The sequence below is a fragment of the Ovis canadensis genome, chromosome 1 (assembly GCF_042477335.2).
Source record: "Ovis canadensis isolate MfBH-ARS-UI-01 breed Bighorn chromosome 1, ARS-UI_OviCan_v2, whole genome shotgun sequence".
NCBI lineage: Eukaryota > Metazoa > Chordata > Mammalia > Artiodactyla > Bovidae > Ovis > Ovis canadensis.
In genome coordinates this window covers 107,080,336-107,093,256 of record NC_091245.1, presented here as the reverse complement: position 1 = coordinate 107,093,256, position 12,921 = coordinate 107,080,336, and the positions used below count along the sequence as shown (strand labels likewise).

The 12,921-nt window shown below is 51.5% G+C and overlaps 2 protein-coding genes and 1 non-coding gene across 3 annotated transcripts; 1 reads left to right on the top strand and 2 right to left on the bottom strand.

The window, feature by feature from the left end:
• The first annotated feature begins 1,834 nt into the window (after positions 1–1,834).
• GLMP (glycosylated lysosomal membrane protein) lies at positions 1,835–6,910 on the top strand. The gene is made up of 6 exons (XM_069576654.1): positions 1,835–2,008; positions 2,461–2,718; positions 2,928–3,128; positions 3,253–3,471; positions 3,861–4,117; positions 4,228–6,910. The coding sequence occupies exons 1-6, from the start codon at positions 1,892–1,894 to the stop codon at positions 4,391–4,393; spliced, it is 1,218 nt and encodes a 405-aa protein (XP_069432755.1). The 5' UTR covers positions 1,835–1,891; the 3' UTR covers positions 4,394–6,910.
• On the bottom strand, positions 5,010–11,406 carry TMEM79 (transmembrane protein 79). The gene is made up of 4 exons (XM_069576669.1): positions 11,272–11,406; positions 9,678–10,480; positions 9,207–9,420; positions 5,010–5,990 (listed from the first exon to the last, which is right to left on the bottom strand). Exons 2-4 carry the CDS (start codon positions 10,435–10,437, stop codon positions 5,777–5,779), a joined length of 1,188 nt encoding a protein of 395 aa, XP_069432770.1. The 5' UTR covers positions 10,438–10,480; positions 11,272–11,406; the 3' UTR covers positions 5,010–5,776.
• A 754-nt stretch (positions 11,407–12,160) lies between these two features.
• Positions 12,161–12,233, bottom strand: TRNAW-CCA (transfer RNA tryptophan (anticodon CCA)). Its single transcript has one exon. It is a non-coding gene; the product is annotated as a tRNA-Trp (tRNA).
• Between the last annotated feature and the right edge of the window lie 688 nt (positions 12,234–12,921).

Genomic DNA, 12,921 nt, shown 5'->3' with positions numbered 1-12,921 from the left:
TGGGTCTTTTATGGTTCCGTATAAATTTTAGGGTTTGTTCTAATTCCTGTGAGAAATGTCATGGCTAATTTGATAAGGATCACATTAAATCTATAGGTTGCTTTGGGTAGCATGGTCAGAAAAAAAATGAAAAATTTTAAGGAAACTTGAGTTTATCCTAGACTAGCCATCAGAGGGAAAAAAAATGAAACTGGATCCTTTCTTTGTTTCTTACAGCAAAATTAGTTTCTGGCAACTGAAAGATTTAAATATAAGAGCACTAAAAAAACATGAGGTTTAAAAATACGCTCATCAGGATTTCCCTGATGGTCCAGTGGTTAATAATTTGCCTGCCAGTGCAGGGGACATGAGTTCCCTGGTCTGGGAACATTCCACGTGCCTTGAGGCAGCCAAGCCTGAGCACAGCTACTGAAGCCCACACACAGCAACAAAGGCCCAGCACAGTCAAAAGTAAATCTTAAACTATACACTTACATAGCAGGGGAATTCCCTGGCACTCCTTGAGACCATGCTTTCACTGCCAAAGGTGCAGGTTCCATCATGGGTCAGGGAACTTAAGATCTTGTGCTGTGTGACAATAAATGAATGAATGATAGGGACTCAGAAAAATAGGCAAAATGTATAAATAGTTCCAGGGAAGCAAAAATAAATGACTAATAAAACATGGAGAAGTGTTTCATTTTATTCATCGGGAAATGCAAATTGTTTGGTAAGCACTTGTCAAAGTGTTGGGGAAATGGGCCCTCAAACATGGTGTAATCAATTGAACTTCATAGAAGGCAACTTGAGGCAATTCTGCTCCTGAGTATTAATCTTACAGATTTGGTTACAAATATATATGAAATGCTGTTCATACAGGGATATTCTTTTCAGTGTTTTTTGCCTGTAGCAAAATGTTGGATACTATCAAGGTTCTGGCTAAGTATATCCGTGGAATATCCCCCTTGCAATGAAAGACTGGAGAGAGGCAGAATAGTCCTCAATATATGTGAAAAAAATTTCTAGACAGTGGATTCCATGGTATCTTATTACCCACATGTATGTATATAGTAGTAGTAAATATGTATATATGCAGTCCAGTGGTTAAGACTGCTTCCACTGCAGGGCATGGATTCAATCCCTAGTTGGGGAACTGAGATCCCACATGTCATGTGGTGTGGCCAAAAAAAGGAATACATAAACATGAGCACACATAGAATATTTTAGGAAGGACACATAAGAAACTGGTAATAATGGTTGTCTCAAGGAAGGACCCAGGTTGCTGATATCCTCTGGTACTTTATAAATACTGTACCGTGTGCATTTTTTCTTAGCTAAAATGACTAGGATTAAGAAAAACCAGAAGCGCGTTCATTCAGCCAGGCATGCTCTGAGTTATGTATTCAGTTCTATGACAATTGTGTATCACTTTCATGTCTTGTTTTCTGAGGTTTCTTTTCGGCACAGTAAAATTGTGAGCTGTCTTCCAAGACAAGACCCTGCATAGCCAGGGGCTCAATAATTATTGATAACTGACAAAAAGAACCCTCTGAGATGTGCTATTCCCCCACCGAATTGTTTCAAATTATCTGTGCCTTCCCTGCCACAGTCTTCCTGTAGATTCCATTGGATGTTTGAATCCAGATATCATGCCCCCTTGTAGATAACTTTAGTGGAACCAGTTGGGTAGGAGAGGTTAGGAGTGTGTCTGCAAATCTAGTCTAAGACGGCTTACTTGCCAGCTCAGGTGTGGATGACAAACTCCTAACCTTTCTGATTCTATTAAGTCAAATACGGAAGGGAGGCGGACTCTTTAAGAACTGTTGTGACAGCCCCGCCCTTTTAAGAGGTCAGCTGAATCTGTGAGTCACATGACTTCAGCGTCTCTTCCGCTCTCTGAAGTCGGGACCACATGAGCGGCTATGAAAAGCCTAGCCGGGGTTGGGGGTTCTGTGCCCCCAGCCCCGTGCTCCTCCTGAGTCTACTGACGGCAGCTCCACTTGGCCTGCTGGGGGAGGAGACCCGCCAGGTGAGGGGCTAGAGCAGTAGGTGTTTCAGCATATGCTGCCTTGAAGGGTGGTTGGAATCTAGGACAACGGAAGGGTGGGGATGAAAGGTGCTTGCGTTGAGGAATCGGGGCAGCCGTGGGTCACGGTACAGGACGATGGAGTAGGACGGATGTGGTAGAACCTGGACCCTGACCTAGCCCTGAGTGAGCCAGGTCCAAGCAAGTGTTGCATTTTTTCCTTCCTCTCAGCCGTGTGCCCTGACCTCTCCACCAGGGTTAGGGCATTTTGGGCTCTCCCCGCTTCTCCTCCAGCCCATGTCTGCCCTTGACAGTAAGGTTTTCTTAGCTCCCACAAACATTCCTCTTGCACTCTTTTCCCATCATTTTGCAAGCCCCCTCTCATCCCCAGACATCTTTGTCCTGTGTCTCTCCCTGACCCTCTTCTCCTGACCAGCCTCTACTCCTTGTTCCAGGTGTCTCTGAAGGTCATCTCTAACGCGCCGGACTTTTCCCAGAACCTGCTTCATATTCGGGCAGTGGGCACCAACTCCACGCTGCACTATGTGTGGAGCAGCCTGGGTCCCCCAGCAGTGCTGTTGGTGGCCACCAACACCCCCAACAGCACCCTGAGTGTCAACTGGAGCCTCCTGCTCTCCTCTGATCCTGACGGGGGCCTGATGGTGCTCCCTGAGGAGAGCATCCAATTTTCTTCTGCCCTTGTCTTTACCAGGGTGAGGAGGTTGGGGGAGATCCAAGGGGAAGAGTGCAGAGGAGAGGGTTCATTCCAGTTAGAGGGAGAAATTGAAGACTGGGAGTAGGTAAAGTAGAGTCATGTGTGAGAGCCTGGGGTGGGGCCAGTGAGTGCGGGGTGGTGATTCAGGAGAAAGGTGGACTCGGGCAAACCTTGTCCCTCCCCACCCCTCCCCCTCTCCCCCCACAGCTGTTTGAGTTTGACAGCACCAATATGTCCGATGCGGCCTCAAGGCCTCCAGGAAAATCATATCCTCCGTACTCCTTGGCCAATTTCTCCTGGAACAACATCACTGACTCGCTGGATCCTGCCACCCTCAGTGCCACATTTCGAGGCCACCCCGTTCACGACCCCACTGGGGCTTTCGCCAATGGCAGCCTGGCCTTCAGGGTAAGGATATAGGGAATTTGAACTCGAAAGGCTGGTTTATGAGGGTGGGAGTTAATGATAGGGGTCGCCTTCAAACACAGGCATCCACCCGCTTCCCACTTCTCCCATGCCTCTTCCATCTTAGGTCCAGGCCTTCTCCACATCTGGCCGACCAGCCCAACCCCCTCGCCTCCTGCACTCGGCGGACACCTGCCAGCTAGAGGTGGCCCTGGTTGGGGCCTCTCCCAGGGGAAACCGCTCCCTGTTTGGGCTGGAGGTAGCCACCTTGGGCCAGGGCCCTGGCTGCCCCTCAATGCAGCAGCAGCACTCCATCGATGACGAGTACGCCCCCGCTGTCTTCCAGGTGAGGCTTCCGGCAGAGAAGCAGACAGGTGGGGGTGTGAAGGGGGACTCTATCATTCAACAACTCACTGTTTAGCAACACCTCATTCAGTTCCTTTAAGTGCTGAACGCTCTGCTAATGAATTTAGCCCAGAGGAAAGGCGGCGCAGTGTGACTATTGCTCCAACCGGTGGGCTGCGCAAGGGCCTGGGGTCCCAGAGTGGGGAGCTGGTGCAGGCTTGCTGAGTGTTGAGACTGGGAAAGGACTCGGCGCCACCCAGCTGCGAGTTCTAGAACCAGGCCTAGGATTCAGGACCGCTCGTGACAGAGGGAGGCTGTGAAAGGGCGGGGGAACAGAATGGCCAAGCATCTTCTGTCCTCCTCAACCTGTGTGTTTGCGTTTCTCCTCAGTTGGACCAGCTGCTGTGGGGCTCCCTCCCATCAGGCTTCATGCAGTGGCGACCAGTGGCTTTCTCCCAGAAGCAGGGCAGCCGGGACTCCGCCATGCCCTGCCAATCTTCCCCACTTCACCCCACCTTGGCATACCTTCTCCCCCAGTCGCCCATTGTCCAAGCCTTCTTTAAGACCCAGGACCACTCCTGTGCCTTCAATCTGACATTTGGAGCTCCCACAGGCCCTGGCTACTGGGACCAACACTACCTCAGCTGGTGAGAGTCGAGGCCTGGGCTGTGGGTTTGGGAGGTTGCAGAGGAGGAAGGCTAGGCCTCTCAGCCTTCGCTCCTAAGCCTGACTCTCTCTCTCTCTCTGCTTGCTCTAGGTCCATGCTCCTGGGTGTGGGCAGCCCTCCAGTGGATGCCTTGTCCCCGCTAGTCCTAGGCATCATGGCAGTGGCCCTAGGTGCCCCAGCACTCACGCTGCTGGCAGGAGGCCTGTTTCTGCTGCTGGGCCGCAAGCGGGACTCTGAATACCAGTCCATAAATTGAGGCCTGCTCTCTAGAGGAAAGAACATTACTGGACCTGCCTTGCTGGTCTGCAGGTTTGAGGGTCAGTATTCCCAGGCAGCTCCTCCTCTTTTGTATCTTCCTGTTCGGTAGAACCTCAGATCAGCCTCAACTTCCTGGGGGACCCAGGTGGGGCTTCCTTCCAACTCTGAGGAGGGACCAGACACAGAATGATTGCCAGAGGGAGGGTCCCCTCCGTGTTGCCTCCCTGTTCCTCCACCATCCCATTTCCCTTGAATGGGACTCACAGGCCTAAATGAGAGAGGCCTTCTGACTGTTTGCTGCACTGGAAGGCATGAAATAGAATAGTTTTTTTTTTTTTTTTCCCACAGGGCTTGTCTCTCAATGTGGTACATTGTTGGGCAGGTTTGGACCTGGTTCCAGGGAATGAGAGGGCTGGAGGTGGGGCGTGGAAGGCAAGTTCTTTTTGAAGCCCCATTTCCTCATCAGGCTTAGTTCTCTCCCTTGCCATGGGACCAGGCTCCTGCCAGCTACTCTTCAATATGTGGAGCTGGGAGGTTTCTGGTGCAGTTTGAATCAAACAAGGAAGGGACACTTGAGGTTGAGGGGCAAACCCTACGGAAGAGCCAAGAAAGACTGTGGTATTAATCATTTATTATTATATACACATTCAGACAGGTTTAACATCAACCACCATGCTTTCCAACCACTCCCAGCCATGTGCGTGTGGGCATGCACGCACATACACACACATACACACACCTCTTAGGAAGCAGGTTTCCCTGTCTGCTCCTCTTCCCACAGGAGAGAGATGACTGGGCACTTTGGAGGTGCAAAGTTACAGGGACCTAAAGGGTTGGAAGAGAGGAGTCAGCCACTCTGGGCTGGAGCAGCTGTAACTGACTTGGCTGAGGCTAAAGGGCCTAGGAAGGCCAGTCATGGAGGGTCCTGAACCCAGGTCCCCAGAAGGGTTTTCACCAAACAGGAAAGTCCTATTTGATGTGATGCCCAGCCTTTACCTAAGACATAGGCAATGTTTCCAGTCTCTTGGAGGCCCTCTGCTTAGACAGCCAGCACAGAAAAGATCAGAGTTTCGGCTGTGCTCTGCCAGCTGCCTCAAGCAGGAGGCTGCAGAGTGGGCAGCAGAGTCCAGTCTTTGTGGACCCTGGTGGCAGCAGAGGCTACTAAGGAAGGAACCATGCCTCTGCCCCTGGTCCCATGTCCTCAGCATTCTTAAGGAACATGGCTGTCCACCTCTTTCCCTGAAAGACTGTTTAAGTCCCTCCCACATAATTGTCCCAGGCTCCTAAGATGAAGGGAGCACCCCACACTCTGATTGGATGGCACCCCTGTCGGGGCAGTAGGTGGGTTCATCCCACCCAGGAACGAAGGGGGTGGGGCAGCTCAGCCCCGGGAGCGGGGCCTGTAGTCTGAGGCTGAGCGGGCATGGTCAGGGTAGTCCAGGCGGCTCTCGGAGGCAGTGAGCATGCGTTCAGGCTCCACCACGAACATGTAGTAGAAGTTCCACATCAGCATGGACAGCAGAGGCAGGAACGTCAGGCCGTAGCCAAAGCCTCGGAAGGAGCGGCCCACAGCGAAGGTCAGCCAGTATATGAGCCTGGGAAGCAAGAAAAGGTCGAGCTTTCCTTGAGGGAAGTGCATCAGCTAACAGGTTGATGATAGGGAGAGTGGGAAGTGAGGGAGGCAGATGGGGGTTGGCTGGCACAACTGATACCTCTAAAAACAACCAGTGTTCATGCACTGACGTATGTGCCAGGCACGGTACTAATTACTTTAGGGGCACTATTTAATTTAGACCTCACATCTCTATGAAGCGTGCATATTAATCACCTGCTCTTTGTATACTTCTCAAATTCGAATTAAGTTTTGAGTAGGCAATATACATTTACACGGTTCAGAATTCAAAGGCACCAGTGAATGTAGTAAAACGTTTTCCTCCACTGATTCCCAGATACTCTGTTCTCTTCCTTCACCTTCTCACCTCTATTCTACTCCCACCCCAGACATCATCCATTATTATGGTTTCTCGTATGTCGTGAAGCTTTCTGTGTATATAAGCAAGAAAACTTATGTTTTCCTCCCCTGCCTCTTTTTTTTTTTTTTTTGAGGTTTGGGAGCATACTATTCCATGGGGTCGCAGAGTCAGACATGACTGAGCGACTGAACTGAGCATACTATAGAGACTATTCTGCACATTGACTTTTTCCCCCCATTTAATGCATCTTGGAGATTATGTCATTGTGTGTGTGTGTGTGTGTGTGTGCGCTCAGTTGCTCAGTTGTGTCCGACTCCTTGAGACTCCATGGGCTGTAGCCCACCAGGCTCCTCTGTCCATGGAACTTTCCAGGCAAGAATACTGGAGTGGGTTGCCATTTCCTCCTCCAGGGGATCTCCCCGACCCAGGGATTGAACCCACATCTCCTGCATCTCCCACACTGGCAGGTGGATTCTTTGCCACTGACCCACCTGAGAAGCAATTGTGTCGTATCAGTGTATAAAGAGCTTCATTATTTCGCAGCTACAGTACATTCCATTGTGTTTATTTCCCTTTTTGTAGATGGAGAAACTAAGATTCCAAAAGATTAAGACGGGTCCAACGTCACATATGGGGAAACAGTAAAATCATGATTTGAACCCATGCCTGTTCATCAGCCTCTCTCCTGCCATTTTACAGGGGCTGAGGGAAAGAAGAGAGTAAGGAAGCCAGCTTCAAGAGAGCTTGAGGCCCAGAGGGATGAATCAGGCGCAACTAAATTTCCCCTTTTGGAAGATCCATCCAAATATATACACCCCTCAGTGGGAGGAGGGCAGCAGTTTCCTCTTAACTTACAAAGGACCATCTATGACAGAATTGAGATGCCCCTATATTTTTACCTTTGTAATAAAGGGAAGAGTACATGCTGCCAGTAACTTGCCCATAAAGAAGGACCCTGGGTGAGAGAGGGAAGGGACTTGGGTTCTAGTCCTGCCTCTGCTGACAGACCTATGCAACTCTTCTCACCGAGTCTGTAGTTACTTCCTCTCATAGTCATTTTTTCTCTGTAAAATGGGTAAGATGGCCCAGACAACCGCTGGTCCTTTAGCTCCCTGATGATTCTTACTGCTTAAACCAAATTAAACCAACTTCTTGTCTGAGATCAGCGTTCCCTGAGAAGGAGATGGGAGGTTGAGTTACATGAACAGGAACGTATTAATCTTGGAAAACATCCACGGGAAGAACACGCACGGCTGTATGACGGTCAGGAGACTGGCGGGACAGATGACCATTAGACTACACTTAGAAGTGACAGGAAGACAGATTTCAGCTTAATAGGAAGAATGCTTTAGCAGTTAAAGCCACCTGGAATCCTATATGGAAAATAACAGGACTTCCCTAGTGGTCCAGTGGTTTGAGGATCCACCTGCCAGTGCAGGGACGCAGGTTCGACCCCTGCTCCAGGATGCTGAAGCATGGTCCTACATGCTGTGGGACCCCTAAGCCCCCATGCCACAACTACTGAGCCCGTGACCTAGAGCCTGCGAGCCCCAGTCACTGAGCCCACACGCTGCAACTACTGAAGCTCGCGTGCTTTGAGCCTGTGCTCCGAAACAAACCCACACGCTGCAGCTAGAGAGTAGCCCCCCCTTGCTGCAACTAGAGAAAGCCCTCGCTCAGAAACAAAGACCCAGCTCAGCCATAAATAAATAAATATGATAAATGTATTAGGGGGAAAAAATGGAAAGATCTGCATTTCTGAAAGACTTCAGAAATTCAAGGGTACCTTTCTGGGTTAACATAGTTTACATGAAAATAACCCTGCTGCTGCTGCTGCTAAGTCGCTTCAGTCGTGTCCGACTCTGTGCGACCCCATAGATGGCAGCCCACCTAAGGATCTTCAAATTCTAAATGAAAGGAGAGTAATGAGGCTGCTATGAGACCTGCTGCTGCTAAGTCGCTTCAGTCGTGTCCGACTGTGCGACCCCATAGATGGCAGCCCACCAGGCTCCCCCATCCCTGGGATTCTCCAGGCAAGAACACTGGAGTGGGCTGCCATTTCCTTCTCCAATGCATGAGAGTGAAGAATGAAAGTGAAGACGCTCAGTCGTATCCGACTCTTAGTGACCCCATGGACTGCAGCCTACCAGGCTCCTCCATCCATGGGACCTTCCAGGCAGGAGTACTGGAGTGGGTTGCCATGTGCCCTCAGTTTCGATGAACAGGACAATCCCTTGACCAGTTCCCACCCCCTTCCCATTTGACAAGCAGAATTTCCTGCCTAGATGGAAAGACACAGGCTAGTGAAGGGACCAGGACCATTTAGCAAAGTAAGCACTGGGAGAGCAGACTGTTGGGAGTCAGAATTGAGAGGTATTGTCAAAGATCTGAATTGACTAGAGAATTCCAGAGGTTAGAGTCAGGGCAGAAGTTTTTAGCACAATATAAAAGAGAACTTTATAAAAACTAGGACTTTTGATAAGTAAGACTGCCTTATAAAGAACAAAGCATTTGGTCACGGGGATGTTCAACCAATGTTCAGCCAGTGGCCGCCTGACCAGAGTGTCACCGAGGAGTGGTTGCAATGGGTGGGAAGCTGGTCTAGGTGACACCCGAATGCCCTTCCCTTCCCGTTCTAGGTTGATATATGTGTCTTACGAAAGACACAGGAGCTGCCAAGTGAGGTAAAGTGCAAGGCGGAAAGTGGACTCAACTTTCCAGGGTGCACATTTGGGCTGATTCAGAGTCCAGAATCTCCCTGGCTCTCCAGACATTCAGATGCCCAGGTCCCTTAAGCACCACTACCTCCCCTGTGCCCCACCCCCAGCCCCAGCTCACCGGGAGATGGCAAAGAGACCAGTGAGTAGAGGGAGCAGTTTGAGGGTATCTTGAGGCAGGTAGGTGGAAAGCACGGCCAGGTTGAAGAAGTAGAGGATGAAGAGCTGGACCGACTGGGCCACATATCGCCGGTGGATCTCCACCTCCCGCCGCGGCTCCCCAAAGGGCCGAAGGGCAGAAAAGCACAGCAGGCTCAGCCCGTACACCAGGATCCCTGAATGGGGTTGGACAACACACAGGATCAGGTGAGGAAGCAGGCGGCAGAGTTTGTAGCACGGGCATAGGGCTCTGCACCCTGGATGGGGCTGAGGTGGTCCTGAGTGGAGGTGGGCACACAGGGTGACAGGGTGTGGGAGGCCCTGAGGGTCCAGGTCTAGTGATGGAAACTTTCCTGCTCTCCAAGTCAGGCAGGCCCTGCCCTCCAGCCCAACTCCCAGACGCCCCCTCCCTACCCGCAGGGCCCAGGCTTACCCAGTACAATGGGGAAGGTAGCAAAGACCCCACAGCGCAAGGTGTAGATAAGGCGGGAACTCATGGTCGGCAGGCGTGGGGCATCGAAGGGCAGGAAGGCGTATGCCCCGTAGAGCAGGCAGGGGAAGAGGATGAGGGCAGCTGTCACCGAGGCCACGGCCCTCAGCACCTCTCGGCCTCCACAGCCCCCACAGCCCCCACAGGAGTGGCCAGGCGGCTTCACCACTGCTTCGGCCCACTTGCACTCCGGGGGCTCAGGGTGGGTGGCCCGGGGGGGCAGGAAGGTCCGGCGGTGCTCGCCCTCGCTGGCCTCACAGCACACAACGAGGTCCTCCTGGGGCCGCCGCTCAATGCACTGTAGGTCGATGGGCACGAAGGCCCGGGCTGCCTTCTCGGGCAGCAGGCTGGCTTCATCTTCAGGCAACTCCTCTAGTTTGGTGGGTGGCTCTGACTCGGGGGGCTCAGGCTCAATGTTCCTCCAGCCCGGGGGATCTGGGAACGGGGCACTGGGCTGGGGGCCAGTTCCCCAAGGCAAAGTGGCAGCCTCACTTACTGTGCTGTCTAGACCATCCTCGGTCCCCTCTCTGGCTGTGGGAGACTCAGCTGCAGACCCCACTCTAGAGGACTCAGCTCCAAGGGACTCAATCCCATCTTCCCCTTCCAGCTTCCGGCCATTGGGGACCAAGGCCTGGGGTGGGCTCTTCTCCAGGGTCTCAGGCCCCTTCACTTCCAGCAGGGCCAGGGTCTCGGGTTCTGTCATCCTGGGACCTGACTTCTGAAGTCTACCACAAAGTCATGTCACCCTGGAGGGAGCAGAGTGAAGTTCTGTCAGAAGCTGCTATCCTCTGGCCCTCAGGAGGGGTTGATTGAACTGCAACTCTCCAGGGCAGCTGGCCTCACAGGCTTTAGCCCCTTCTGGGATCTTAGAGAGAACCTGATCTGGAGGAAGGTGTTCAAACAGTGGGAGGCAGGAGAGAAGTGAACAGCTGAAATGGAGGCACCCTTTCGACATCAAATGCTTTTCAGCAGGAGAGGGTGAGTCAGGGGGCGCAGGCGCTGGCAGGTATGGCCTCAGTCAGCCTCCACCCACACCTTCTACCCCCTCCACCAAAACCCCTGGGGTCATGGCCACCCTAACGCAGGAACGGGAGGAAAGGGAGATATTTAGAATTTTGCAAAGGGCTTTCTTCCCATGAAGGATCTTGTGAACAGAGAAGCTGCCCCTTCTCCTCCACATCTCCCCTTCCCCTGCAGATCCCCGACTGGAACTTTCCTGGCAGCTGACACCCATGATTTGCCAACAGATCTGTCCCAAGGAGCTGGCAGTGGCAGGGCACCCTGGCCTTTTGTCTCCAATCTGGATACTCGGTCAGTTTCCAAACTTCTCAGTAACCCACCCCCTATGTCTCTGGAGGGCCCAGGTGGATCCACTCTGACCTCTAAGTCTAAGGTTGTTTCCCATGCCTCCTCTCTGGTCTTTGTCCCCTCCCTGCTGCCTTCCATCTCACTGCTTCTGGATGGGGCTGATTTCCCTCTCTCTACCTCCCCAAGGATCTCCTCCCCCCTACTGTGTGGGCCCATGACACCCTCTTACTTTCCATCTGGAGAGAGGTAGAGGGTCCCCAGCGTCCGGGAAGGAGCTGCCCAGCTCTTCTGCTGGCTCTGCAAGTATTCCTTTCCGTCTCCCTCCCTTTACCTGTGTCTCCAAACCTGTCTGACCAGAGCAGGTGGGGCCCAGTTTAAAGGCGAAGGCCCCGCCCTGCTGAATCGGCCGACAGAAAAAGCATTAAAGGAGGAGTCATACTTTCTGAGCCTAGAGGTGTGTGTCCTGGGAACATGGGATATGTAGGAACTCCCAGCACAGGAAAGCAAAGGGGGCAGAGTGGGTTTCTTCATCAAAGGGCTCTTGAAATAGATTGGGATACCCCAAAAGAAGTAGAATTACTACCCTTATTCATTCAGTATTTACTGGGCACCTATTATTATTAGTTAGGCACTATTCTAGGGACAGACACAGGAAAGAACAAGATGACAGGCAAAGTCTCTGTGCTTAAAAAGCTGGCTCTGTTGGGGTAACAGATAAATAAGAAGCCCAGCAATTAAACCAACATGACAATATCAATAGGGAGAAACCTCTTTGCCAAAGTGATATTTGAGCTGTGACCTGATGGGAAATCTGGAGAATAAGTGTTCCAGACAGAGGAACAGCAAGTGAAAGGCCAATTAGTGGGAAAGACAGGTTGTTTCAGGACAGAAAGGTCAGTCGATGTCTAGAAGGTGAATTTATGTTCCCACTACAGGGTGTACATGGGTCCACTGAACACTTTGCTTTTTAGGTTAAGTAAGTAAATAAGCAAGTGAAGTCGCTCAGTCATGTCTGACTCTTTGTGACCCCATAGACCGTAGCCTACCAGGCTTCTCCATCCATGGGATTCTCCAGGCAAGAATATTGGAGTGGGTTACCATTTCCTTCTCCAGGGGATCTTCCTGACCCAGGGATTGAACCCGGGTCTCCTGCATTGGAGGCAGATGCTTTAACCTCTGAGCCACCAGGGAAGATACTGCGCTTTTTAGGTTAGGTTTAATATTAAGAACGGAGAAGGCAATGGCAACCCACTCCAGTACTCTTGCCGGGAAAATCCCATGGACGGAGGAGCCTGGTAGGCTACAGTCCATGGGGTCGCGAAGAGTCGGATACGACTGAGCGATTTCACTTTCACTTTTCACTTTCATGCATTGGAGAAGGAAATGGCAACCCACTCCAGTGTTCTTGCCTGGAGAATCCCAGGGACGCGGAGCCTGGTGGGCTGCCATATGGGGTCGCATAGGGTCAGACGCGACTGAAGCGACTTAGCAGCAGCAGCAGCAGCAGCAGCAAGGTTAAGAAAGCAATAGGAATCCAAGGTGATCTTTCCCATGGAAAGACCAGGTGGGCAGAAACATAAGGCTGTTGCTTCTCATTCCTGTGGATCTTTTCCCCTAAAGTCATTTGAGCTTTATGAGGGGAGGGGCAGTGTCTGAGTTGCTCATGCCTGCGTCTCCAGAACCCAGAATTGTGGCTGGAAGATGGCAGGTGTTCAATAAATGTTTGCTGGGCTGGTTGGAGATTAACAGCAAATGGAAATCTTTGAGTTGGGGTAGGGGAACTGAAGGGCCCAGGTACAGAAGTTCTGTATTGGATGGCCTTTCTCTTATGTCATGCTTGACTGTCCAAGAAATTTTTCACATACACGTTTTTTGTTTA